The sequence below is a fragment of the Leptonychotes weddellii genome, chromosome 9 (assembly GCF_054177405.1).
Source record: "Leptonychotes weddellii isolate Sample4059 chromosome 9, ASM5417740v2, whole genome shotgun sequence".
In the NCBI taxonomy this organism is placed as follows: Eukaryota; Metazoa; Chordata; class Mammalia; order Carnivora; family Phocidae; genus Leptonychotes; species Leptonychotes weddellii.
In genome coordinates, this window is record NC_138377.1 from 8,059,601 (window position 1) to 8,086,330 (window position 26,730).

The following is a 26,730-nucleotide window of genomic DNA, read 5'->3' on the forward strand; positions in this document are numbered from 1 at the left end:
GGACTCCAGGATCATGACCTGAGCCGAAGGCAGTTGCTTAACCAACTGAGCCACCCAGGCGCCCCCGTTGTTAATTGTTTTATTCCTCACTTTCTTCTCTGGAAGCAGGTCACCAAGTTGAGCTCATCCTGGAAAGGAGGGCTTGAACTCCATTCCTGGAGAGGAGCGTATTTATGTTTATTATTGGAATTCTTCTGTAAGGACAACTTACCTCTTTGATCCTATTTATTAATATTTATTGACTTACGTTCTTTTGTCACTGTGGGCTCATGTTTGTTTATGTTGCACTTTGGGTTATAATCTGATAGTAGGTGGTTTATTTTGTTGTTCAAAATGTTCCACTCTGGGCCACGGGGAGGGCGGCGGTGCTCTTTGAGTTTAGTGCCTGTGTCCCTTGGACAGGCCCTCATCCTGGATTTTTTTTTTTTAGCACTTCCTGACTTTCTAGCCCTACAAGATGCTCCAGGCTCTTGTATTTTTGCTACTCCAGCTGTAGAATCAGCCATTTCTCTACAGAGCCCTGGTTCCTTTCATTTCTACCCACTTTTCTAGATGTATATTTTGTGAAAGTTTTTTTTAACTTTTAAAGCTTTAAATAAAGAGAAATTTTTCTCTCTCAGGATCTTCATTTGTAAAATAGTAATAGTCTCTCTGTCTCTTTACAACATATATAAAAATGGCTGTTTTATCACCTGATACAGTAGGTGCTATTTTCTTATGGGCTTTATGCACACATTTGGGGCATATAGGATCCGTGTACTGGACCTATCAGTCATAGTTTTTTTGGTAAGATCCCAGAGGAATTACATTGGATTTTTCTCACATTGATAAGGAAATATAAGGAGTAAGGATACTATTAAAAGCTGTTGTTGATAACGTGCTTTAGTACTTGGCAGACATTTCAAATGATGTGTTTGTTTCTTTGAATTTTTTTCCCTTTACGGTTGTCTGCATAAATTAGCACTTGTAGTCAAATCCCAGTTCCCTAGGATACATCTACCAGTTCAGCATCCATATTTGCCATTTCTGGCCATGCTGTTTCCCGTGTAATTGGGGCGGGGGGCAGCGTGTTGTGTACACACCATGTGATGTGTACGCGGTCACCAGCTGAGCGAGTTAGGTACAGAGATGGAGGGTGAACATCTAGAAGCTCTTAGTTTTGACAGCAAGTTATGTGTCCTGAATATAATACAATTGGCTCTTGAATTTGAATGCTTTTAAGTTTCATTTTCTTCGTCAATTTTCACGGAATTTTACAAAAATGCTGGTCTCTGATGGATTTGAAATTAGAAAAAAAAATAACTGGTTCTTAGCTGCTGATAGTTTCAGAAGCCCTGTGCACAAGAGATCAGCTGGGTTTGTCGAGTCGCTTGCTTGTGGAGCCGCCCATATAAACTCAGTGTAAAAATCAAAAGAAACAAGTAAGACTTTGTCTTATCAGTTCATGGCACCGTGTAATCTATAAGCAGTTTGTGTTACTCACTTGTAAGCTCCCTGACCAGTGTAGACTTTGTTGTTTCTCTGGAAGCCTATAGTTTTGTCTGAGGAATGTGGTCAGACATCCCTTAATTTATCGGAAAGAGACATTTTCCTCTCTAAACATCATCAGCATGGGTATATAGCATTTAATTACTTCTTACAAGAGATTTGGTTTGTTAATGTACATATTGTCTCTTCTGTTCTCTGCAGTGTTGATGCGAGTTTCATTAAGGAGAAATGCATTTACTCTTAGTGCTTCTGCTTCTTAGTTAATTGAAATCTGCTAGACTGATCATTTTGGCAAAGTAAAATACATTCTTTGCCTAATTAAATTAATTAATTTGCCTAATGCCTGCCATGAAATGCATTTTTTTTAGCCTCTGTTACATTCACATTGATGCTTATTTACATAAACTAACATTTGTTAAGTACATATTTCTAAGATAATTGATTTCATAATTTAGACTTTGGGGCATGTGATTTGTTTGCAGGTAACATTGCTTTCTGCTACTGACATCATAAGTTTATTATGATAACTAAACAGAGCTTGGAACATATTAAGGAAGTTCCTGATTCTGAACATTTTAAGTATTTGAATGTAGAACAGACTCTTAAACTAACCTAGACATGCAAGTGTTTGGCTGATTTGGAGGCAGGAAGATATTCTAGATGGCCACTCAAGGTTTCTTCCAGCTCTTTGATATTAGTCCGTTTCATGTATTTAAAAAAAACAAAACAAAAAGAGTGGTTTGACTTAAAAATGCAATTTTCTCTTAGGAATTTATACTATGTGTATGACTTCAGAAGAACCATCTGGAATCACTTATGTCAGGTGTGGAACCATTTATCCTGTGTGCTGAGTTTTTGAATGTGGATATTTCCAAAATAGCTGTAATGGCAGCACTAACTGTTAACCTTCTGTCCCCGTGTAATGTGATCCCATCCTGTCGCTCTTTTCCGTTTCTTAGCTAGAAGGCCCGCTTTAGGTTACTCGCATTCTGGATTAATACAGAGGAACAGGCAGGAAGAGGGACGAGCCGGGAAGCCTCTCTCTCTCATGACAGGATGGGGTGGGGACTCTGGCGCTGCCCTGTGGTACAGAATGGTGGGCGGCGGCCTGGGGGCAGGAAAGTGTTGGGAATGGAGGCGCTCCCCAGTAGATAGGCATTTCTTGCCCTGGAGCTCCGCTTCCAGTGATAAAAAGGGTATTAGGGTAAGACTAAAAGAAATAACCATGCTAGCTTCCACACACAGCGGGAGCGCTCTTTGTCCATGTAGCAGGAGAATGAGGTTTCCCTTGCTGTAGAATCGCTCTTTGGCCCCGGCTGTTGGCACTCTGTATAAACTTGGCCATGGAGACAAGGGCGGTGATGGCCGCCACAAGTTGTGTGTGCGTGTGGAGAAGTGCATTGAGCTTTCAGAGGTGTATGGCTTTTTCATTATAGGTCCTGGCCTGAAGCCAAGGTATATGAGGATTCCATGTTTCTCTCTGCCTAGTTCTGTCCCCTACCAGGCCACGTTTCTAGTAAATCATCACGACCAAATTAGAAAGTTTGAAGTACTGTGACCATTTTGTTCGTCAGTATAAATCAGCCCTGTATCTGGTATTGTAAGGGTTTGGTCCACAGATCTACACAGGGAAGAGTGGCAGTGATTTCTGTTGAAGCTGGTTGAAAAAAATCACCGAGACCATTTTGTTAGGTATGTTGGCAAAACACACGTGTATTTCCATTGTCAGGGAGACCTTACAAACAAAAGTTTAAATTTTTTTCCCTCAGCAATGCTTAACTTCCAAATGTATATAATTTTCTTAGATTGATAAAGGAAGCTGGCAAACAAGATCCAGAGCTGGCTTACATCAGCAGCAATTTTATAACTGGACATGGCATTGGAAAGAATCAGCCTCGTAACAAACAGATGGAAGCAGAATTCAGAAAACAGGAAGAGGTAACAAGTTGAAATAATTGTACAATAACAGTTTTCAGAATATATATAAACTCTGCTCATAGGAACTCCCTTTCTTCATAGTTGCTTGGTGTTTATAGAATATTTGCTCATAGATAGACTAGCTGTCTCCTGTGAAGTAGCTGTATGGTGATTCATATGTTCAGAATTAGAATAGCTGTCTGGTAAATCAATTTTCACTTAATTGCCGTCAATCATTTCATTTTCCTTTATTGGACTGATGGCATTTCATAGAAAAACAAAGCATGTGTAACCATAACTCCTGTTGACTCCATGTGACTGAGCAACAAAATGAATTTTTTTCCTAGAAAGTGTTTTGTTTTCCATTTAAAGTCCTGCCTTGGTTGAATACGTTAAAGGTTCTGGCTTAATTTTTTTCATGCATTTTAAGATTTTAATATAGGAGACAGCATTGTAAATATGTGAAACCTAATATAGTGTTCTGGCTGGCAAACAAAAACTTTTTATTTGAAGTTTGCTATTTAACTTAAAGGTAGAATAATTCACACTGAAGTTCATTTTCTGTGTCATAGCTTTTTGATAATATTCCAAGTTTGGGGAGTCCAATAGCCAGCCGGTGTGATAGATCTGTTTAAAAGCCAACTTACTTTACTTATCCTGGATTGAGAAATGATGTTATTTTAAATTTAGTATGAAAAAAATTTTCACTTTATTTTTTAATCAGTAGTTCTGAGTCCTTAAGTTGAAAATGTCCCAGGATGCCAGAAAATAAGTAATGCCTTACTTATAATTTTTGAGTTACAAGCATTTTAGGGATTTTAGTGAGTTTTGACGTCTTTGGAGGGCTGTTGGCACAGTCTCCCAGACATAAGACACTACCACGGGGAGTCAGAGTATCAACAGGATTCCAGAAGTGGATTCATTCGGTCACTTTGTTGGTTAGATTCTTTTGTGGCCATTGAAGAAGCCAGCCTCTTCAATCCGAAGGCTTTCTGTGATTTGTACATACTTCTGTATGGTAGAAAGTCACTTTGATTTTTCAAGTCCTATTCAGTTGAGAATTGTCATTAAGTCAGAGTCTCTTTGTCCATGTGTTCATGCATCTTGAGTTTTGTGTGGTGTTGTCGTCATCTTTAGCCTGGACTAAAAGCTTTAGTGTACCCAGAGTGTGTGTCGGAAATGACAGTTGTGGGACGCCTGTGTGGCTCAGCCGGTTAAGCATCTGCCTTTGCCTCAGGTCATGATCCCAGGGTCCTGGGATCGAGCCCCACATCGGGCTCCCTGCTCAGCGGGGGGCCTGCTTCTCCCTCTGCCTGTAGCTCTCCCTGCTTGTGCTCGCTCTCTCTCTGAAAAATAAATCTTAAAAAAAAAATGACAGTCATCACTTATTGGTACTCCGCTGTTCCTTTGGAAATTTCTTAGAATTGCTTTTCGTGGTGGACTTTTTTCAGGTCCTTAGGAAATTTCGAGCACATGAGACCAATCTCCTCATTGCAACAAGTATTGTGGAAGAAGGTGTTGATATACCAAAATGCAACTTGGTGGTTCGATTTGATTTGCCCACAGAGTATCGATCCTATGTTCAATCTAAGGGAAGAGCAAGGGCACCGATCTCTAATTATATAATGTTAGCAGATACAGACAAAATAAAAAGTTTTGAAGAAGACCTTAAAACCTACAAAGCTATTGAAAAGGTAAGATCCAAAAATCAGTATGCTATCTCTAAGTTACTTTTTATGTGCAGAGAAATAGATAAAAACAGCTTTATCTAAATAGTCTCAGCAGGGGTGTGCAGTATGTACATTATAAGAAAGTCAAGTAATTATAGAGCTGCAGTATTTTGCAAAGTGTTTGAAAGCTCGCAATGAAAATGGTCATATGTGTTATGGGGGGAGAACCCTGGAAAGTGTCCTGTTAATGTGGACCGTGTAGTCATAGTTGAGTGACAGAGTTGTGGAGCGATGGGAGGGTGACGATACAGCCCCCGTGTGTGTGTGCGTGTGTGTGTGTGTGCGGGTATGGTACTGTGCAAACCTGTGTGCATATAGCTAGTGTCTCCACATGATTGGAGCTGGGGGCACTGCTTTGGGAGGGAGTTTCTGCATCAGGTGACTTGGAATATTGAAGTGTGTTTAGGAGAGCTGTTTTGTGTCAGGAGAGCTTTTTCTGTAGGTACAGGGGCAGACTCCTGACATATGCAAAGAAAATACTCTCATCATAAAATCTGTTCCTACAATGTTCAGATCTTGAGAAACAAGTGTTCCAAGTCAGTTGACACTGGCGAGACTGACATTGAACCTGTTGTGGATGATGACGATGTGTTCCCACCATATGTGTTGAGGCCCGATGATGGTGGTCCACGAGTCACAATCAACACGGCCATTGGACACATCAATAGGTATGATATGAAATCACTTGCATGGAAACCGTAGGAGTATTGCAAGATTTAAGTTTAAACCTGTGAGTATTGTAGTGTTTACCTTTTGCAAATATTCACCAGTCTTTCTGTTTATGGCTTATACTATTTTGATGAGAGAAAGAAGAGAAGTTGCTTTTTTCCATTCATTCGTCTTTTTGATCAGAAGGCAAAATCAGTATTGTGCAGTAATAAATGTTTAGTTCTTGTTGGCAAGGCTGACTTAAGGCATGCTTATTTTGATTAGATTTTACTTAATTTTATAGTGCTCACTAATTTTTTTTTTTATTCTGAAATCTGTTGTTTTGTGCCATGAATGTTGAGGGATGTTGAATTTTTCATTAGCTATGATATAAGATTATGATAAATTAACTCGCATTTTTAATTATGTCCTAATTTACTTTGTCCTGAATTGGTAATAACATTTCTAATAACTAAGAAAAGCAGATACATACCTAGATGATGTGTCAGGATAAATTTCCGTGCAGAGGCAAAATAAAGGAGCAACTCACATAAGATTTTTTTTTTTAACTTTTTATTTTGAAACAATTTCAAACTTTAAAATGTTGCAGGAATACTGCAGAGAACTCCCATTTACCCCTCACCCAGAGAGACCCATTCAGCTTTCACGAGAATGTTTCTTTGTAGTGAAAGGATCCAAGCCAGGATCAAGGGTTGTGTGAGTTTTTCTCATCTCTCTAGTCTCCTTCAACCTGGAATCATTCTTGTCGTTCTCTGACCTGAATGACCTTGCAACTTTTGAAGATTATAGGCCAATCATTTTGTAGTCTGTCTCACAGTTTGGTTTTATCTGATATTTTCTGATAATTAGCCCCGGGTTATGCATTGGGGCCTGCACATCACAGAAGTGATGCTGTGTTCTTCTCATCCTGTCCTTCTGGGTGCACTCGATGTTGATGGGTGCTCTTCCTTGTGGTGGTGGCTCTGATCACTTACGAAAGGTCTGCCAGCTTTCTCTGCTGTAAAGTTGCCTTTTCTCCATTTATAATGAGTGCATATTTCATGGGGAAACAGTTTGAGACAGTGTAAAATTTACTCCTCTTCCCAGTGTCACCCATTGGTTTAAGTATCCATTGGTATTTCTTGCCTGAATTGATTATTGCTGTGGTGTCTCCAAAATGGTGGTCTTCTGATTCCATTATTCTTTCTATTTGTTGGCATTCTACTGGAACGAAGAGCTTTCTCTTTTCTCCACTTATTTATTCCCTTTATTATTATTATTTTTTTATCTAATATGAACTGATTCGAGTTCTGTTTTATTCAATGGGTTACAGTCTGGTTACTGTCATTTATTATTCATTTTGAGGTTAAAATTATCTCAGATTTGGCCAGTGGGAGCCCCTTCAAGCCAGTCTTTTTACATCACCATTATTCTTTGATCACTTCCCTATTTTATGGCATACTAAGATTTCTAGCCTCAACTTCTATTTTCCCCGCCTCTGCCTAGATATTGGCTATTTCTCCAAAAGGTTCTGGTTTCTTTTAGTGGCAAATGCCTGGTGTTTAGAAACCAAAATCTGGGTGCTAAGCACTGGGTGTGCTCATTGTCCCTGGAGTATTGCCGCTGCCGGACTCCTTAGACAGAACTAGAAGCTACATTTATGTGTGTGTGTGCGTATTCACGTACACATGTATTTATTTCTGTGTCTCTGTGTTGTTTCCTCCTTTTACTGTCACACCACAGGGTTCATTCTAGCTTTCCTCTCTTCCATCTTTATTTCTGGCTTCTTCAGTAGTGAGAGATAGGACTCCATTGTCCTCAGAATCGTTACGTTTACGTCCAGTCTCCCTGAATGTAGCCAGTCTCCCGCTCTGCAGGGCTGCCACTGTGTTTGGGTGCCCTTACTGCACAGGTCGTGACCTTACAGGGTGTCCGCTCATTCCAGTGCCTTCCTTGGGTGCGTTCTGCCTCTACCGATTACCTTCCTGTCCCAGCGCCCTCCTCGCTCAGTCTCAGCGCCCCTGAAGCTAGCTTCCTGCCCTGTAACACTCTCCTGCTGCTGCTGTGGGGGTGTGGTGGGCAGCAGGGGTGGTCTTCTTGTTCTGACGCCTTCCGTTGTGTCAATACTGGGCTGTCCTTCCAGCCTTTTCTGATGCCTCCCTTGCACAGGCCCTGAGAGTTTGTGGGTTCATGTACGATATTAAGGAACAAACACTGGTGGCATGTTCTCTTAATGGATTCTGAACAGTATTTTCTGCATTCTACAATCGCATTGGACATACGTTATCTATTTAAATTCAAGTTTTAATTTTAATTAAAATTAAATAAAATTTAAAAATTAGTTTCCTAGCTGCCTCACCACATTTCAGGTGCTCAGTGGCTGCCCCACTGGACAGTGTAGACACAGAACATCATTGCAGAAGATTCTGTTGGACCAACACTGTTCCATCTTATTGAAAGTTTTCGAAGTGGTGAAGCTCAAACTTCACATACAAATACCAATCCAGTAGAGGGGAGAGGGACATGAAAAATTAAACTTGAGGCTGTGAATATCAATACAGATTTTTTCCTCAATTTCTCAGGTGTAGATTTAGCATCAGAATTTCTTTTTCTTCACAGATACTGTGCTAGATTACCAAGCGATCCGTTTACTCATCTAGCTCCTAAATGTAGAACCCGAGAGTTGCCTGATGGTACATTTTATTCAACTCTTTATCTGCCAATTAACTCACCTCTCCGAGCCTCCATTGTTGTAAGTTTAGAAAAAGAAATGATTGTGCTTTTAAAGTATGTCATTAATGGATTGTTTTTCAGCTTCTCTACGCCAGCGCAAGTTATAGGAAAATTTAGCTTTAAATCTGTTCTTAAGCATAGGTTTACAGATCTCTTTTGTGGTCACCTGCATGTTCAGACCTTCAGTAGACTGTATGAGTAGATAACCTGAAGTTCCCTCTAGGATCTTACTAATACCAACATTCAGCTGTGGCTTAGACACTTATAGGGACAGAATTTATTAAATATATTTGGGCTTCTCTAGCTGTTTTGTTGTTCACTCGAAAATCTGCCTTTGCGTAACTGCCGTCCTTGGTCCCAGTACTGATTTCCAGATATTCCGAGATGACTAATTTCTCTTGCACATGAAAATTTGTCAATGCTGTTAACTTGTATGTTACAGCCACGTTTTGATGTATCTTTGTTTTTTCCTTATTTGTAGATTAGTGAAAATAAGCTACATTAAAATCTTACTGAAATTTGTATACATTAAAATTGTCAAATCTTCGTTATAACTTATCTAGGTTTTACTGGGCAGGACTTTTAAAAATGGCTATTTCAACTGTGGAGATGAGGCTTTTGACAAACTTGCTGGCATTTTTCAAAATAAACCACTTTGCTTTCATAAAGTTCGGCTTTAAAGATACTGCTTTCATAGAAGTTTTATGTGTTAAGGATAGCTACGTGCATGTACAGTGGAAATGTTTTTTGTTACTTTCAGGGTCCACCAATGAGCTGTATCCGATTGGCCGAAAGAGTTGTAGCTCTCATTTGCTGTGAAAAACTGCACAAAATTGGTAAGAGTGTTTGAAAAGCACACACAAATAAGAATAAAGTTGAAACATTGTCAAACAGAAGTGTATCAAGGACTTGCTAGGTGTCTGAGGATTTTGTGGCGTTGAACTTGCTGCTCTCACTGTACGGTAGTGAAGACTGGATGGAGATCTGACGTCACCTGAGGGTCCTGTGACACGGACCAGCTCACTGCAAGCAGCTGCGCTGTATTTACTCCCCTCACTGACCCCTTGTCATTACAGAGAGGTCTTCTTGTCACTGCTGAATCATGGACACTTGTGTTTCAATGGGTCAGTCTCTCAAATTAGTTTACAGATTCGTCCATTAAAAAAAGGGGGGGAAGTCTTTATTTTCCATAGACTTTGTAAAATAGTGGCTATGTGCTGTTTTTCTGTTTCAATGTTATTGAAGAAGCTTTTTTTATTGGAGTAGAGTTGATACACATTGTACATTGGCTTCAGGTGTCCCACGGAGAGATTGCACGAGTCTGTACATGATGCTCTGCTCATGTGCAGCCGCCCTCTGTCGGCTTACAGTGTTGGCCCGGTACCCTGCACTCCGTGCCTGTGCTGTGCCTTGTGTAGATGTGATGTTTGCATCTTAGAACAGAATTTGTGGCCCTGCTCACTGAGTATATGAACACCAAAGTAGACCGCCTGACGCATCACTTCTGATCAGCTTGTGATACGAAAAGTACAGATGCTTTAGTTTCATTACCCTTCCACTTGCTTTCTAACATACTGCTGCTCTGGATACTCTAGTGATTAGAGAGGCAACATCCAGATTGTTTGTGTTAATTGTCTTTACATTTCTTAGGTGAACTGGATGACCATTTGATGCCAGTTGGGAAAGAGACTGTTAAATATGAAGAGGAGCTTGATTTACATGATGAAGAGGAGACCAGTGTTCCTGGAAGACCAGGTTCCACAAAACGAAGACAGTGCTACCCAAAAGCAGTTAGTATTGGTTAGAACCAAATACAAATCTGGCCTTTCTGACTTTTTATTTCCAGCCACATCAAATCGACATTCCTCTGCTTGCCTTCCCAGACCGTGTAATTTGGCCCACTTGGGATCTCCGCTCACTTCCTCCCATGACAGCTTCTCTCAGATCAGCCAGCCCCTCCTTCCCACGTGCACTGTGTGCACTTTCCCACTTAGGACATTGCTTTTGTTTTTCTTCTCAAAAGGAGTATGGACTCATTTGTCAGATTTCTGTCCAGAATGAGTCTGTTTCTTTTAAAGAGATATTTCTTGTTTCATTCACTTATAGTGGTAAGATTTTTGCTTTCCTAATGTTTGGGGCTAAGACAAAAGAGGATTTGCACGATAAAATAGGTGAATGAGAGGGTGCTCGCTCCACATGGTGTGAAGATGGTGACAGCAAGGATTTGTCAGGAGGTAGGCCATGGCCTGCGAGCGGTCAGAACCAGTCCTGTCAGCATGCTGTGTCTGGCTCCGTCTGTGGCATCCTGGTGGGGTTCATGCACTACGACGCCCCTGAGTCGGACTTCTAATTAAAGCCATACTGGGTGGAAGAACTTGTTTTAAAAATATTTGCTAATGGGGCACCTGGGTGGCTCAGTCGTTCAACGTCTGCCTTCAGCTCAGGTCATGATCCCGGGGTCTTGGGATCGAGCCCCACGTCGGGCTCCCTGCTCGGTGGGAAGCCTGCTCCTCCCTCTCCCACTCCCCCTGCTTGTGTTCCCTCTCTCGCTGTGTCTCTGTCAAATAAATAAATAAAATCTTAAAAAAAATTATGTTAATATTTGTCCCCTATAAGAATCGCAAACAAAAGCAAAAATTTTGCTGTGTATTTTCATCTTAGCCTAAAAGTGTGGTTCTTTGTTTCATTTTTGCAGTTGCATTGAGTTGTTACTTTTAAAAAATTTTCACTTGAGCATTTTCAAGATTCAGAATCATGTCGTTTGTTTAAAAATTATGAATGTGACCCATTCCCTGAAATGCTTGTTTCCCAGCCTTCCTAATCTAACATTAACCCCAAAGACCACTGGACTCGTTTCATATGGCAGACATCGTCATTAGTAATAAGTGTTTTAATTAACAAGTACATTCTGGATTATCTGATATTCTATCACTGTAACCATCTCCGAGCCGGCATCTCTATGCCTTTTAACTGCAGATGCAATCATTAATGTCCCTGAGCCTCAGAAATTGCACAACTCTCCTGCGTAGGGTTGTATGAATATTGAAAGTTTAGAAACAATCTCAGATTTATTAAATTAGGTTTCATATATGATTAGCCATTAAAAATGATACAAGAAAGATATTCTCATTGTAATAACTGGAGGAAAAATCAGGTGACAACAGTCTTCGTTGTGCCGTTCCAGACGTAATGGAAAAAACACCTATGTGTATATGTTTATCTGCATTTATACACAGGAAAAAGTCTGGAGGATGATACAGTAAGTATATCAGAAGTTAATCAAGGTTATCTTTATACAATCATGTAGGACTTTTAAAATTTTGCATTTGTTTTCTGATAGTCCACAGTGTTAAAAGACTAAAAATCCCGAGGAGGAAAAGAGTTCTCTAATCAAAAGAAGTAACTCAAATGAATAGTGTTTCATAGACAAGACCCTACAGGGTTTGATTGTTTTATATAATTTTGGTATTATCTAGTGAGCAGAGCATCATGAGGTAGGTGACCCCAGGCCACCTTGCAGCCCAGACCTGAGAAGGGCTGGCTATGCAGCGGGGTTAAGTAGTTCGGTCTCCCTTCCTGGCTGTTTTCTTACCTTTTTCTCATCAGCTTTTAGTAAAGCTAGGAAGAAATTTGTTTTCTTGCCCGTATCTGGAAAAGAGGCTGTTACATGTGATCTTGATGCTTAGGTTTTCTTTTCAATTCTAGATTCCAGAATGTTTGAGGGATAGCTATCCCAAACCCGATCAGCCCTGTTACCTGTATGTGATAGGAATGGTTCTGACAACACCCTTACCCGATGAACTCAACTTTAGAAGACGGAAGCTCTATCCCCCTGAGGATACCACAAGATGCTTTGGAATACTGACAGCCAAACCCATACCTCAGGTAGACGGCTCCTTATGACTCTGATAAAAAATACCTTGTTTTTTTTTAAAAAGGGAACAGCTATTTGCGAGTAACTATCTTATGTTACCTCAGAATGTTTAGTATTTAAAAATCAAGGTGTCCCTTCTATTTCCTGGATTGAAAGCATTGTTCCTCCTTTGAAGTTAAATATTTATAATGGAATAAAATATACCTGTTAACTTTGGGGATGCTTTATTTTTCTTTTTGCTAAGATCCCGCACTTTCCTGTGTACACGCGCTCTGGAGAGGTGACCATATCCATTGAGTTGAAGAAGTCTGGTTTCACGTTGTCTCTACAAATGCTTGAGTTGATTACAAGACTTCACCAGTATATATTCTCACATATTCTTCGGCTTGAAAAACCTGCACTAGAATTTAAACCCACAGACGCTGATTCAGCATACTGTGTTCTACCTCTTAATGTTGGTAAGAAGGGCCCAGACTCTTAAAAGTGTTTGCTGATACTAGCTCAAAAAGGGAAGTTTGCTTACCATGAGTTTATTGTGGATGCTAGAGAACTCTTTTACTAGAGACAACTCTACCTTAGACACATAGATGAATATATGGCTTAAGTAAGAATCTTTTCTGTAGTACATTTTTTTTTTCCTCTGTAGTACATTTTAACAAGCTAAAGAGTCTTTTCCTTCCCTAAGTGAATGACTCCAGCACTTTGGACATTGACTTTAAATTCATGGAAGATATCGAGAAGTCTGAAGCTCGCATAGGCATTCCCAGTACAAAGTATTCAAAAGAAACACCCTTTGTTTTTAAATTAGAAGATTACCAGGATGCAGTTATCATTCCAAGGTGGGTATTTAAGTAGAAAGCAAAGGGGTGGCGGTATTTTGTTTCAGGAGACTGACTGGTTCGAGTGGAAACGTCAGTGGGCTCTAGCATAGAGGTCACTAGTAGGAAGTTTAAGTGTCTCTTCCTGGTGGGTCTGTTCCCCCTGGTTGACTTCCACTTGTAAGAAAACACCTGGAAGAAACACCATTGGCAGAGGGGTTTTACCTTGGGAAGCTCGGGTCATCTAAGTGATGCCGAAAGGCTTTCTTAAAATCTTCATCCTCTTAATCCCCAAAGTCTTAAAGGATTCGATTGTAAATAATAGCTTCCTAAACTTTTTATGAGGAATAATGAGTGGTATTAAGTGCAATGAAGTAGTAAATCAGAATGCTGTTTTTCTTATTTCAGAAAGATTTAGGGGATAGGCTTTTTGAGCAGTAAATTTAAATATGGGAACTTTTCATAAAATGAGAGTGCTGGCTGTAATTCAGTCTTTCTTTGATTTTTTTCTTCTTTGTCGAAGCCGTATTTTAAATGTTGGCTATCATCGAGCTGTTGGTGTCTCGTGGTATTTTTGCCGCCAGAGCCTTTCGCATCTAGCGTATTAGTAATGCAGGTGCTGGCTCAGCTGGGGGACACTGCAGGTTTTCCACCCTGTTTATGCTGGTGAGATGAAGAGATATTTAAAGGTGCTGTTTAGCGTTGATGAGATGGCGAAGCACAAATATTTAGAATGTGGGTAATAGTAGAGTGGAGAATCGGTTTCACTTAATATAAGTGTACTTTTCTTCTTACGCCCCATTTGAAATATATTATTTGGAGTTGAAATTTTCAGTTATTTATGCTATTTATTTTTAACCTTTGAACTTACTTTAAAATCATAGTTTGCATTTTCATATGAGAAACATTTGTTGAGAATAGTTGTCTTTAAGTGTATTGTTTTTCTGTTTCAGATACCGTAATTTTGATCAGCCTCATCGATTTTATGTAGCTGATGTGTACACTGATCTTACCCCACTGAGTAAATTTCCTTCCCCTGAGTATGAAACTTTCGCAGAATATTATAAAACAAAGTACAACCTTGACCTGACCAATCTCAACCAGCCACTGCTGGATGTGGACCACACGTCTTCAAGGTAAGGGGTTTCAGAAATGACATCTGAAGTTTCGCTCGAGGCATTATTTGCAGGGGTCAGTAGACGAATGTTCAGGTCCGCTGTCCCCACTGCCCACCTGTAGACTCTCTGAAATCAGGAGACCCTTTGCAGGCAGAACTGCCCAGGGTGGGGTCCAGGAGTCTGCACACTGAAGGTGTGGAAATACTGTGAAGAAGGGACTTATTTTTATTTTTGTCTGATAAAATTATTTTGAAATTCTTATAGACTTAATCTTTTGACACCTCGCCATTTGAATCAGAAGGGGAAAGCTCTTCCTCTAAGCAGTGCTGAAAAGAGAAAAGCCAAGTGGGAAAGTCTGCAGAATAAACAGGTACTGTGTTAATTGTTACTAGATGATTTAATATTTTGAAAGATAAGTTTGGCTTTTATATTATCAAGTGAACTGAGTGTCATGAATATTTGGAAGTTTCTCAACCCTTAGGTTTTGTTATGTTTTAGATAATACTGTGTGTTAACTTGTATTCGAATGTCTTTTTGGAAGTGTGAGAGGTTTGCTTTTATACTTGGTCCGTTGATACAATTCATCCTTGTAAATCCTAGGATAAATCCCATTCGGCCTTAAAGGATTATTTTTAAAAGTTAGATTTTTACTAGTATTTATGATTTTTGTCTTTATCCATTAGTGAAAATGACCTTTAGTTTAATTTTTTATTCTTTGGTGTGTTTGCTTTGTATTTATCCACATTTTTCCTTATTCAAAGATCCTGGTTCCAGAGCTCTGTGCTATACATCCAATTCCAGCATCACTGTGGAGAAAAGCAGTCTGTCTCCCTAGTATACTCTATCGCCTTCACTGCCTTTTGACCGCAGAGGAGCTAAGAGCCCAGACGGCCAGCGATGCCGGCGTGGGAGTCCGATCACTTCCCGTGGATTTTAGGTATGCCTGTGCTGTCAGTTGGAAAGAACACGGGTCATGAAATCCATTTGCAAAAGAACTGAATTCAGTTCAAGTTTTAATTTTATATAAAATAATTCTGAAAAGGTTAAAAAGAAAGCACGGATGTCTCATGCATGCGATAAGCGCATCCTTTGACTCCCGTGTCCTTGTAAAGTCGCCAAGGGCGAGGGGGTCCTTTGTCCTCCAGTGATGGCAGTCAGAGTGAAAACGGAAACAGTTCTTTGTAACCACATTGACCTTTTAAGGCTGCTTCCCCTTTTATAAATTTATATTAAATGGAAATTGCCTCAATATGTTTTTTGTCTTTTTCCTTTTCTTCCCACTAGGAAAGTGGCCGCATCCTCAGGAAATGACTGGCTTAACCACTCTGGGATTAATTTTGGTTATCCAGTTGTCAAGACCACAATGGTTCTAGGGATTAAGGAATATGAAAATATAATAGTAATAGTCACAACTATGTTTGTTGAGTACTTATTATACTGTCCAACACTGATTTAAATGCTGGAGCCTTTATTAGGTCACTTAATCATTTAGGACAACCCTGTGAGGTAGGAGTCGTTAGCCCCTCTTCCAAGTGTGGGAATCCAGGGTGCAGAGGAGTTCCATAAATGACCATCTGGTTAGCTGGAGGGCCTGGGATTCCAGCCCACACAGTGGCTCCCGGCCCCTGGGGCTAACCCCAAGCCTAACCGCCACACCGTGCTTGCCATAGGGCGGCGGATGAAAGCAGCACAGCGAACCATGTCCCACTCCTAGTCGACACTGTGCAGAAGTCCAGTACTGTTGATTTCTGCCTTGGAAACTTGTTTCTAAAGTAGGAGCTGATTTATAGGGATCTTTATTTTATTTATTTATTTTATTCACATTGTTCTTGCTCTAAGCCTAGCCCTTCTGAAGGATCTGATGGAGTCAAAAATGTCTTTGCAGATACCCTAACCTAGACTTCGGGTGGAAAAAATCTATTGACAGCAAATCTTTCATCTCAATTGCTAACTCCTCTTCAGCTGAAAATGATAATTACTCTAAGCACAGCACAATTGTAGTCCCTGAAAATGCTGCACGTCAAGGTGCTAATAGAACCTCCTCTCTAGAAAATCATGACCAAATGTCTGTGAACTGCAGAACGTTATTCAGTGAGTCACCTGGTAAGCTCCAAATTGAAGTTTCAACAGATCTTACAGCAATTAATGGTCTTTCTTACAATAAAAATCTTGCCAATGGCAGTTATGATTTAGCTAACAGAGACTTTTGCCAAGGAAATCAGCTGAATTACTACAAGCAGGAAATACCTGTACAACCAACTACCTCATATCCCATTCAGAATTTATACAATTATGAGAACCAGCCCAAGCCCAGCGATGAATGTACTCTACTGAGTAATAAATACCTTGATGGAAATGCTAACAAATCTACCTCAGATGGAAGTCCCACGACGGCCGCGACGCCTGGTACTACCGAAGCTGTTCGAGCGCTCAAGGACAGGACGGGTTCTGAGAAGAGCCTGTGTCCTGGGTACTCCTCGAGGACTCTTGGCCCCAATCCTGGACTTATTCTGCAGGCTTTGACCCTTTCTAATGCTAGTGATGGATTTAACCTGGAGCGGCTTGAAATGCTTGGTGACTCCTTTTTAAAGCATGCCATCACCACGTATCTATTTTGCACTTATCCTGATGCTCATGAGGGCCGCCTTTCATATATGAGAAGCAAAAAGGTGAGAGAGACTGTTTTTATATGGAGCAGTTCGAGCAGCTATTCAGTGTGCCTAAGAGTGGTTTCAGGTGTTGGATGGTTTTTAGAGGATTAGGGATTGCTTAGGGCCTGTGGTGCACCCGCCCAGGGGTTGACCGAAATCTATTTTTCACTGATGAAGCACTCAGGTTTTGGGCGGGCATTAGCTGATCCGAATGTGCCTTATTTATTGGTAGGCATTCAGTTCTGCCAGGACCATTTGTGAGCATGTGTGTACCTCCTGGATCCTGAGGGAGATATAAAGAAATACGTGGCATAGTTCCTCAAGGGGCTCGTGCTTTAATTTCATCCAGTTTAACATTTACTTGGGAGAATGCCTTCTTGGCACACGAGGCATACAGACGTGGCTAAAACGCAGGTCTTGCACGGAGGAGCTCCTCTTCAAGGTTCTAGAGCGTGAGGAAGGGAAAGAGTAGCACTCCCCTAGCTCAGTGACTCTGCAGTGTCGAGGGAGTGATGAGGGAGTGATGCCGGGGCTCCGAGCAAGCGGCGCTTGAGAGCCCAGAGGAAGGGTGTGTTCTGAAACCAGTGCGGAATTAAGATTTAAGGAAGAAAAGCAACAAAGTCAGAATGTTTCCATGACGCTGAAAGAGGTATCACAAGGCCACATGGACCGGCTTGACAATAATTTAGAAAGCTGCTCATTGCCCTAAACACTGAGAAGGAAGGAATATTGCTTGTGATCAGAAGGTGTTAATGGAAGAGGTGCGTTCACAGTGTGTAAACACACTGGCAGAGCGTGTCCGCACTCAGTGAGTAGACTGTGGCAGCAGTCAGAAGTGTTGAAATACCTGAGAAAAGATTAAAAAGGCAGGTGGGTGAAGCTCCCCTCTCTTGTGGAAGATCTTCAATGCTAGGCGAAGGAGTTTGCACTTAAAATGTTAAAGACACTTTTTGCACCAGGGACTTTTTGTTTTTTGGAGAGAGAGGGAGAGGAAGAGGTTGGGGGGGCGGTGCAGAGCGAGAGAATCCCCAGCAGGCTCCATGCCCAGCGCTGAGCCCGACGCAGGGCTCGATCTCATGACCCTGAGTCATGACCTGAGCTGAAATCGAGAGTCGGCCGCTCAGCTGACTGAGCCGCCGCGGCGCCATAAGGGGCTCTTCGTGTTCATGAAGTGGTCGCTGTGGATGATGGCTCTGGTAGCCGGGTGCCGCCTGGGTTGAAAAGCAAAACCACACTAAGCTGAGCGATCAGTTGGGCCTTTGAAGAAGTCTAAGCAAGCGGAAGGTGGGGCAGTTCTAGAGTTCTGGCAGTGAGGAGAGGGGGGGGTGAGTGGTACTTAGCTGTAGCTCACGCTAAGTGCTTCCTGTAGCCAGACACTGCTCCCACCACCTCGCGTGTCACAGGCATTACTTGCCTAATTTAGTTCTGTATACTCTCATTTATTTTGTGATTTTATTTATAATTGTGTATACTTACAGTATCCCTAGTTTACAGATGAGGGGACTGGCGCAGGAGATGCTAACTGGCCCGAGGTCCCGTGGCACAATGTGGCAGAGCCCAGCCTGGCTTTAGTGACCTTGTTCTTCACCGTCACACTCCCCTACCTCCGATGTCACACTCCCCTATCTCCCAAGTCACTCTCCCCTATCTCCGATGTCACTCTCCCCTATCTCCGATGTCACACTCCCCTATCTCCGATGTCACACTCCCCTATCTCCCAAGTCACTCTCCCCTACCTCTGAAGTCACACTCCCCTACCTCCGATGTCACACTCCCCTATCTCCGATGTCACTCTCCCCTATCTCCGATGTCACTCTCCCCTACCTCTGAAGTCACACTCCCCTACCTCCGATGTCACACTCCCCTATCTCCCAAGTCACTCTCCCCTACCTCCGAAGTCAAGACACTCCCCTACCTCCGATGTCACACTCCCCTACCTTCCAAGTCACTCTCCCCTACCTCCGAAGTCACTCTCCCCTACCTCCGATGTCACTCTCCCCTACCTCCCAAGTCACACTCCCCTACCTCCAATGTCACACTCTCCTACCTCCGAAGTCACACTATAACACCAGACACTGCCCTGAGCATTTTACAGCCCTTATTTATGCTTCTCAGCGAGCCCCTGAGGGGTAGATAACGTGTCCCCAATTCGCAGATGGGGAAAGTTTCTTAGTTTAGAGAGAGCCCGTACCCTTCACCACCCTTCTCGCTGCCTATCAGTGTGATTAGGGGCAGAGAGAGCCCTGGGATGCTGGGGTGACTGTGTGTAAGCTGGGGAATTTGGGGCGATGGTGGTGCTTATGGTGATATAGGCACAAAGGTAGAAATCAGAGTCAGGTGTAGGGTTTTTAGACCTCATGGGAAATGAAGTGGAATATTCAGTAAAATGTTCAGATAACTTAGAGTTTAGGACTGGGGTCTGGTTTGGGGGAATAGTCTTTGTAAGAGTGATAAAGCTGTCAGAACAAATGAGATTTCCACGAGGTGGTTGTAGGAAGAAAATGTCAGAGACTGAGGATGAGTAGGAAGCTAACAGTACACTCTTATTAGGTAAGAAAGAAATTCGTGTACATTTCAAAACTTTCCTCTGTTCATCTGCTGGGAAAGCTCTGATTGCTTATGTCCTGTAGGGATCAGTGCTGTTCCCTCAGCCCGGTGTTGAAGGGCAGCCTTCTCTGTGGGCTCCCGCCCCGGACACGTCCTGCGTCCTGACCAGACCTGAGCCCCTAGCTGGTCGTCATACAGGCTCCCTGCATGCACGCGCCCACTCTGTTCTTCTCTCAGTGCTTTCCCCGCTTCCGCTTGTCCGGTCCTGCCTGTCCCAAGTCGCACCTCAGGATCCCTGAGCGTCTCTTCCTGTCCCACCTGCCCACCGTCCCGTCTGACTGTGGGTGTGCTTGCCGTCTTCCTCCTGCCATTGCCATTTGGATGCTATATTCTCGGAGGCGCGGGGATGCTGGCGTTGATCTGAGCTGTTCCCTCCGGGCTGTGTCGTCCGCAGGGACTGCTCCTCAGGCTTAGTGACGTTCTCTCAGGGATGCCCGGCCAGGTGTCTCTTCCAGGGTGGGTGCCTGGTCAGTGGTATCGAGTTCCCTGGAAAAGGGGCTCATGAAGTACTTCCATAAAAAGGAACCCAGTTTATAGAAAATGAAAATGAGATTGACAGTTCTAGATCCTGGTTTCCAAGTTTTTACTAGACATTCCTAGATAGAAATGTTACCATTTGAGTGAGTTACAGAGGACATGGAGTCCTTAGGAAAAACAGACCAGAGGGTAAACAATGAAGCTATTTTATTGATGTGAATAAACGTGGAGTTATTACCTTTTGTTCTGTTTTAAAATGGTTGAACAAAAATATCTTGAAATGCCATCCAAAACAAAGGAATGATATTTGAGAAAACATTACAATTAAAATTGTATTTGTGGCTTAGATTCTAGGAGTATAAAATTCTTTTAGCTCTGTTCAGTGCCAATTTCTACTTTATAGCTAGAGTTTGTGGCATTTCCCCCCATTTATTTCATTGAGAATATTGTGACATCTTAGACTTTTCATGTGGATTCTTTTTCTATTCTGATGGTCTCAGTTGATAGTTTGCATTTAATATCATCAGGTTGTGTTCAGTTTCAAAGGTTTGAAATTGTATGAACTGTTCATTCTGACTTTATGAGGAATTCGCATATCAGTTTTTTCTGATCTGCTCTGAAAATCAGAAATTCTCATCTAACTACACTGAAGGATATAGAATATATGGGAATATAATATTTGCTATCATGAATAATTGATGGCCAGTTGTAATATGAAGAACATTTAGCTAAAAATATGTTTATTTGCCTGGTATGAATTCTAGCAGTGGTCATTTGCGGATAAGTATCTTACAGATTTTTTCTGCTAAAGGTCAGCAACTGTAATCTGTATCGGCTTGGAAAAAAGAAGGGACTGCCCAGCCGCATGGTGGTATCAATATTTGATCCCCCTGTGAATTGGCTTCCTCCTGGTTATGTAGTAAACCAAGACAAAAGTAACACAGATAAATGGGAAAAAGATGAAATGGTAAGTTTTGGGTAACTGGAAGCATTTATTTTTTGGTGAACGGGAGAATGTTGTGCTCTTAATTTTTGTGTTTCCTTTCCATGGTGTATTTATAATACAGAGTAGGGATTTGGTGTATTGAATTAATTCCTTTAAATCGACTGTCTCTTCACTGAATTTAGAAACAGTGTTGTAATTTTGATGGGGGTCGATTCTGTCACCTTTTTTTTCAGAGGCAGAAGTATATATGATGTCGTGACTCAAAAAAGAAAAAAAAAAGCAAAACTCCCTAACATTTCATTTTACTGTTAGGTATAACAATTTATCCTCCCTTGATCCTTAGCTCTGTGCAATGACTTTTTCAATGAACTATGATCTCCAGTCTATGAAATAATTAATTTCAGTAAAGCCTTGCTTTGCAGGTCAGGGTTATCTCAGTTAGGACTCGGTCTTCTCTGGTGACCTTAAAAGAAAGAAAGAAAATCATAAAGGTTGTAGTGTTCTGGAAATAGTTTAAATCATGCCAGTGGCTTCAGGTCAGATATTAGCTGCAGCTGCTTCATTTTGTCTTGTCTTGAAGGCCACCAGAGGGCACCTCGGAGGGCCTCGGAGCTGGAAAAGCCATCTGCCCAGAGGTGGGCGGCTAGGAGGAGGTGGACTGCTGGGAAACACCGGCGCCTCTCCCAAAGCTAAAGGCCATCTCTCGGTGACTTTCATTCCATGGACATTTATTTTGCATTAATGAGACACTGGGTCATGGTTACTTAATTTTTCCTTCAGGCCAGCAGTGAGAATACGATTTCTTTTCACAGGTCACGCTTTTTAAATAGACAGGCTTTCGTGTCCTCTTCCTGACACGCCTGTGTTAGTTCTCTGTCTCAAGCTTCCCCAGGGCCGCTGCTCTGTGCCCCGATTTTGATTTTTACCCCTTTATGGAGTACATTTTTAACTCATGCAATATTTGATGTTTTTACAGAAATTGAACTTCTCCAGAAAAGCATTCAGAGAATATTTTAATGCAGGCTGGGTTAGAAAAATTACATTTGCTATTAACTTAGAAATAGGTAGAACCTTAGAGGAAAATGTAGAGATTTTGAGGACTTTAGAGAAAATACTGCATATCTATGAGAAACATTCCTAATAATTATTCTGCCTTGTAGTTTCATAATATAATTGGCTTTTTAGAAAAAAATTAGCATAAAAGTGACATTGACAAGCCCTTTTGATTAAAAAAGAATTTTTAAAAATACAACAGAAATTTCTTATTTTCCTTAACATTTCAGATGACCTGGCACTTTGGTTTTGGGAATACATTAAACATACCATTCATATTTTCACTTAGTAGTTTACACTTATTGAAATAGGCCCTTACGTGGTATTGGAAGGCGTGTGCTTGCATTCCTGTTCTGCCCGCCTCACTCCTCAGCAAAAAGGTTTAAGAGAAACTGCGTATGAATGCCGAAGTGGTAATAACTCAGGTAGAGAGTTGACTTGAACCGTAGGAGAAAAGAGTTTTATGCCAGGTTTTGTTTTGTTTTGTTTTGTTTTTTAGGAGCTTGAAGTGTTCTCGGAAACCATTTAGTGAGGTAGAATCCCGCTATTTTGCAGATAGAGAAACTGAAACCCAGAGGCATTAAAGAACTTTGTCCAAGATCACATAGCATATTTGTGATAAAACCTACTCGTGTGTGTGTGTGTGTGTGTGCGTGCGTGCCAATTTTACACTATGGTAGCATCTTACTAAAGATATATAAGGATTTTTTTTATTAAAAAATTATTCAGTCTGATTTCTTTTTTAATTGCAGTTTGCCTTTTTTAATGTTAAGGACCAAATAGTAGGCCAAAACATCTCATGTTACCTTGGGAAGGTATAGGGTTTTTAACAGGAAATAATTCCTAGAGATCTGCCACTACAGTCTCTTCATGTTCTTCCACATTCTTGGGAAACTTTTATAAACCTTTTTTCATAAAAAAATAAATAAATAAACCCATAAAGATACATAGTTGTAGAGACATGGCTCGGTTCACTGCTCTTCTTTACTTTCAAATAAATACACTATGTCTTTTGAATCTGGCTTAAAATGAAATATTGCAGTATTTAAAAAATCCTTGACAGAGTTTGAAAACGTTTTTGTCAGCAAATCTCTGGAAAGTTGTCACTATCAGAATTGAAGCACACCCTCCTGCCTTTTTCCCCCTAAAGTAAAGTCTTTTTTTTTTTTTTTATTTCTTGCACAACAGAAATTTGGCATCTTTTAGCATTGCAAAAAAGTTACATCATTACTGAATCCTAGCCCATTATTAAGGTTGTCATTCACAAATAAGCTTTTGCCAAAGAAATTGGAATTAGCAAAGATCTTCTGACAGAAATTGGATTGTTGTGTTTCATGTTAGTCTAAATTTTCTTCTATTTTTGTCATTTATGCTTTAATCTGTTCCTCTGATTACTGTAGCACAATGGAGGGGAAAGCGTAATTTCCCAGATTCGTAGCTTAGTTCAGTGATCACTCTTAGTTTTCAAGCAGAGCAGTCTACTTTTACACTGTAGCAAATGTACTTTGATTTGAAGTGGAAATGGGGACAAAACCTTTAGCATGAAACACCCTATTGCCTATTTTTAATATTCTACAGATTTTTAAGGTAATTTATCTTTTTTCATATTTATACTCTATTGCACAGATAATGCTTTTTCTGCATCTGGAATTTAGTTTTATTAATTTGAAATCTTTTTGAAACATTTTAAAACTTTGTCAGCAAAATTGAAGACCTCTGTGATCGGCCTGTGAGTGCTTTTATTGTGTGTCTGCTCTGGAGTAAGACTTGTTAGCTGAAGTTTTGCTTCGTGGACATTAATTTTAACTGTATATCCGTGTTCAAAATCCTTAACTTAAAGCTTCATACTGGATAAAGATCATTTTATAACTTAGAAAATGAACATTCAAAGAACATGTTTTACTTTGTTTATATGATTAAATAACTTATTTTATGTTAATTGAAAACAAATGGCCATGATTTTAAAGTTGCCTTTTAGTATTTGTGGTTGTCATTTGAAATTATCCATAACCCTTGCTTTTATTGAGTTTCAAACCCTTTTAAAAACAGCAGCTATGTCTCCCCTCCTTCCCCATTCCTCCTCATTTCAGACAAAAGACTGCATGTTGGCTAATGGCAAGCTGGACGAGGACTTTGAGGAGGAGGACGAGGAGGAGGAGGATCTGATGTGGAGGGCTCCAAAGGAGGATGCCGATTATGAAGATGATTTCCTGGAGTATGATCAGGAACATATCAAATTTATAGATAACATGTTAATGGGATCAGGAGCTTTTGTAAAGAAAATTTCTCTTTCTCCTTTTTCAACCACTGATTCTGCATATGAGTGGAAAATGCCCAAAAAGTCCTCCTTAGGTAGTATGCCATTCTCATCAGACTTTGAGGATTTTGACTATAGCTCTTGGGATGCAATGTGCTATCTGGACCCTAGCAAAGCTGTTGAAGAGGATGACTTTGTGGTGGGGTTCTGGAATCCATCCGAAGAAAACTGTGGTGTTGACACGGGGAAACAGTCCATCTCTTACGACTTGCACACTGAGCAGTGTATCGCAGACAAAAGCATAGCTGACTGCGTGGAAGCCCTGCTGGGCTGCTATTTAACCAGCTGTGGCGAGAGGGCTGCTCAGCTTTTCCTCTGCTCGCTGGGGCTGAAGGTGCTCCCGGTAATGAAAAGGACCGACCGGGAAAAGGCCATGTGCCCTACTAGGGAGAATTTCAGCAGCCAACAAAAGAACCTTTCAGGGAGCCGTGCGCCTGCCCCTGTGGCCAGCTCGCGCTCCTCAGTGTTGAAAGACGTGGAGTACGGTTGTTTGAAGATTCCACCAAGATGTATGTTTGATCATCCAGACGCAGATAAAACACTGAATCACCTTATCTCGGGTTTCGAAAATTTCGAAAAGAAAATCAACTACAGGTTCAAGAATAAGGCTTACCTTCTACAGGCTTTTACCCACGCCTCCTACCACTACAATACCATTACCGGTAAGGAGCCCCAGGCCGAACTCCAGTGCCCCGCAACTGCGAGCTCGCGCTCACTGCACTCTTTTTGCCTTGGGTTTTTGTTTGTTTGGTTTTTGTTTTTTAAAAGGCAACCTGTGCATGTGCAGACTTGGGGCTTCAGATGCATGGTGGAGGGAGGGAGCAAGAGGAAGATGAAGGCGGCTTTATTTTCCTCTTCCTTCTGGGTGCACGCGGGGCTCCTCACCGCTGATAGCTGGCAGCGCCCCCGCCTCACCTGCTCGCAGAGGGGTCACTTCATGGGCTGCACGGTTGGAGAAATTGGGGCCTTCCTATTTTGTTGTGCTTTTCCCATTTTTGCCCTCCCCCTGTGTCTTTCTGATGCCCGTTTAGCGCTGTTTATGGTTCTTGATGACGTATGTTCTGGATGTACTTCCACGTCCTTTTATCGTTCTTCCCGAACAAAAAGGCCCCTCTCTAAAGGTCGTTTTAAATCTAAAGATGAGTGGGCTAAAAGAAACTTCTCCGGGGGAAGGTTTCTGCTGCCGTCTTCCACTTGGCATTGTGCTCCAGGGTTTTCTCCCTTCTGTAGCGGTGGCCAGTCCATGAGATGCGAAGGGGGACCAGGCGCCTGGAACTGCAGTCAGCTTCAGCTTGTGAAAAGCCTGTGTATTTTTTTTTCTCTATCAGAGTAATAAGTGCTTGAGTCTAGGATACCAAAGCAGAGTATAAAGTTTGTATAAGAAAAACAGGAAAGGTTCAGATGATCAGAAGAGTGTAAAACCAAAAAGTGAAAACCGATGTGGCTCTGGACGAGCAGGGCTGGTGGCTCGGGGAGCTGTTTCTCTTTGTGGCGAAGCCGCGGGGCATGGTTCCTGCCCTCTGCCGCCCGAGGCCCCTGCCTCAGAGCTCTGGGTGTCCGGGACGCACCACTTCGGTGCCCCCGCCTCCTGGCCTGGATGGGCTCTGCTCGGCCCGGGGAGGAGATAGGGGTGCTGGCCAGCACGGGCGCCTTCCCCCAGGCGGGCAGCGGGCCCGTGCTGGCCCAGGTCTTTGCGCACGGCCACGACTCGCCTTTCTTAGGCCCTTGTTCGTGTCCAGTTCAACAGTTCTCATGCAGGTGGAGGAGAGGGTTTTCTAGTACTTCATGGGCGGGTGGCAGCTGTGACCCAGGAGTGGCGAGGCACGGTGGCCCCAGCGCACACTCCCCAGCGGGGGTGAGGCGCTGCGCAGAGCGTGGGGGCGGTGTGCGAGGGCAGAGCGCGGGGTGCGTGGGGTGTATAAGGGTGTACTGAGGCAGAGGGCGGGGTGTGTCGGGGGCAGAGCTTGAGGCCAGAATAGGGGGTGTGTGGGGCCAGAGCATGGGGTGCGTGGGGTGTTGGGGGGCAGAGGGCGGCGTGCGCGTGCGCAGCGTCTGGCCCCCGACCGCCAGCGTGTGAGCAAGGCTGCGGCTTCGGCGGCGCCCAGCACCCGCTTGGCCAGCAGCGTGCCCGCGGGAAGGGTCTGACCTGATGGGGCTGCCCGGCCAGCGTCTTGTCTGCAGGGGCAGGAGCCTTTGGGCCACTGAAGGCTTTTATGACCCCAATTTATAGATAAGAAATAGGCTTAAGTTGCCATTCAAATTGAATTTCCAGAGGCTTTAGTAAGTGTGACATGTCCCCTGGTTTGTCATTGAAGAATGTACACGGAAAACGGAGCCCGGCCACGTTTGTCGG

The 26,730-nt window shown here is 42.2% G+C and overlaps 1 protein-coding gene across 1 annotated transcript in view; it reads left to right on the top strand.

Moving 5' to 3' along the window:
* DICER1 (dicer 1, ribonuclease III) overlaps window positions 1-26,730 on the top strand; it is a 71,825-nt gene that overhangs the window by 37,077 nt on the left and 8,018 nt on the right. The window contains 15 exon segments of the mRNA XM_081829992.1: window positions 3,294-3,426; window positions 4,857-5,099; window positions 5,649-5,803; window positions 8,403-8,535; window positions 9,277-9,352; window positions 10,167-10,306; window positions 12,222-12,401; window positions 12,635-12,848; window positions 13,076-13,229; window positions 14,162-14,344; window positions 14,591-14,696; window positions 15,088-15,263; window positions 16,212-16,995; window positions 20,873-21,028; window positions 24,151-25,039. Coding sequence (XP_081686118.1) covers window positions 3,294-3,426; window positions 4,857-5,099; window positions 5,649-5,803; window positions 8,403-8,535; window positions 9,277-9,352; window positions 10,167-10,306; window positions 12,222-12,401; window positions 12,635-12,848; window positions 13,076-13,229; window positions 14,162-14,344; window positions 14,591-14,696; window positions 15,088-15,263; window positions 16,212-16,995; window positions 20,873-21,028; window positions 24,151-25,039 — 3,722 coding nt within the window.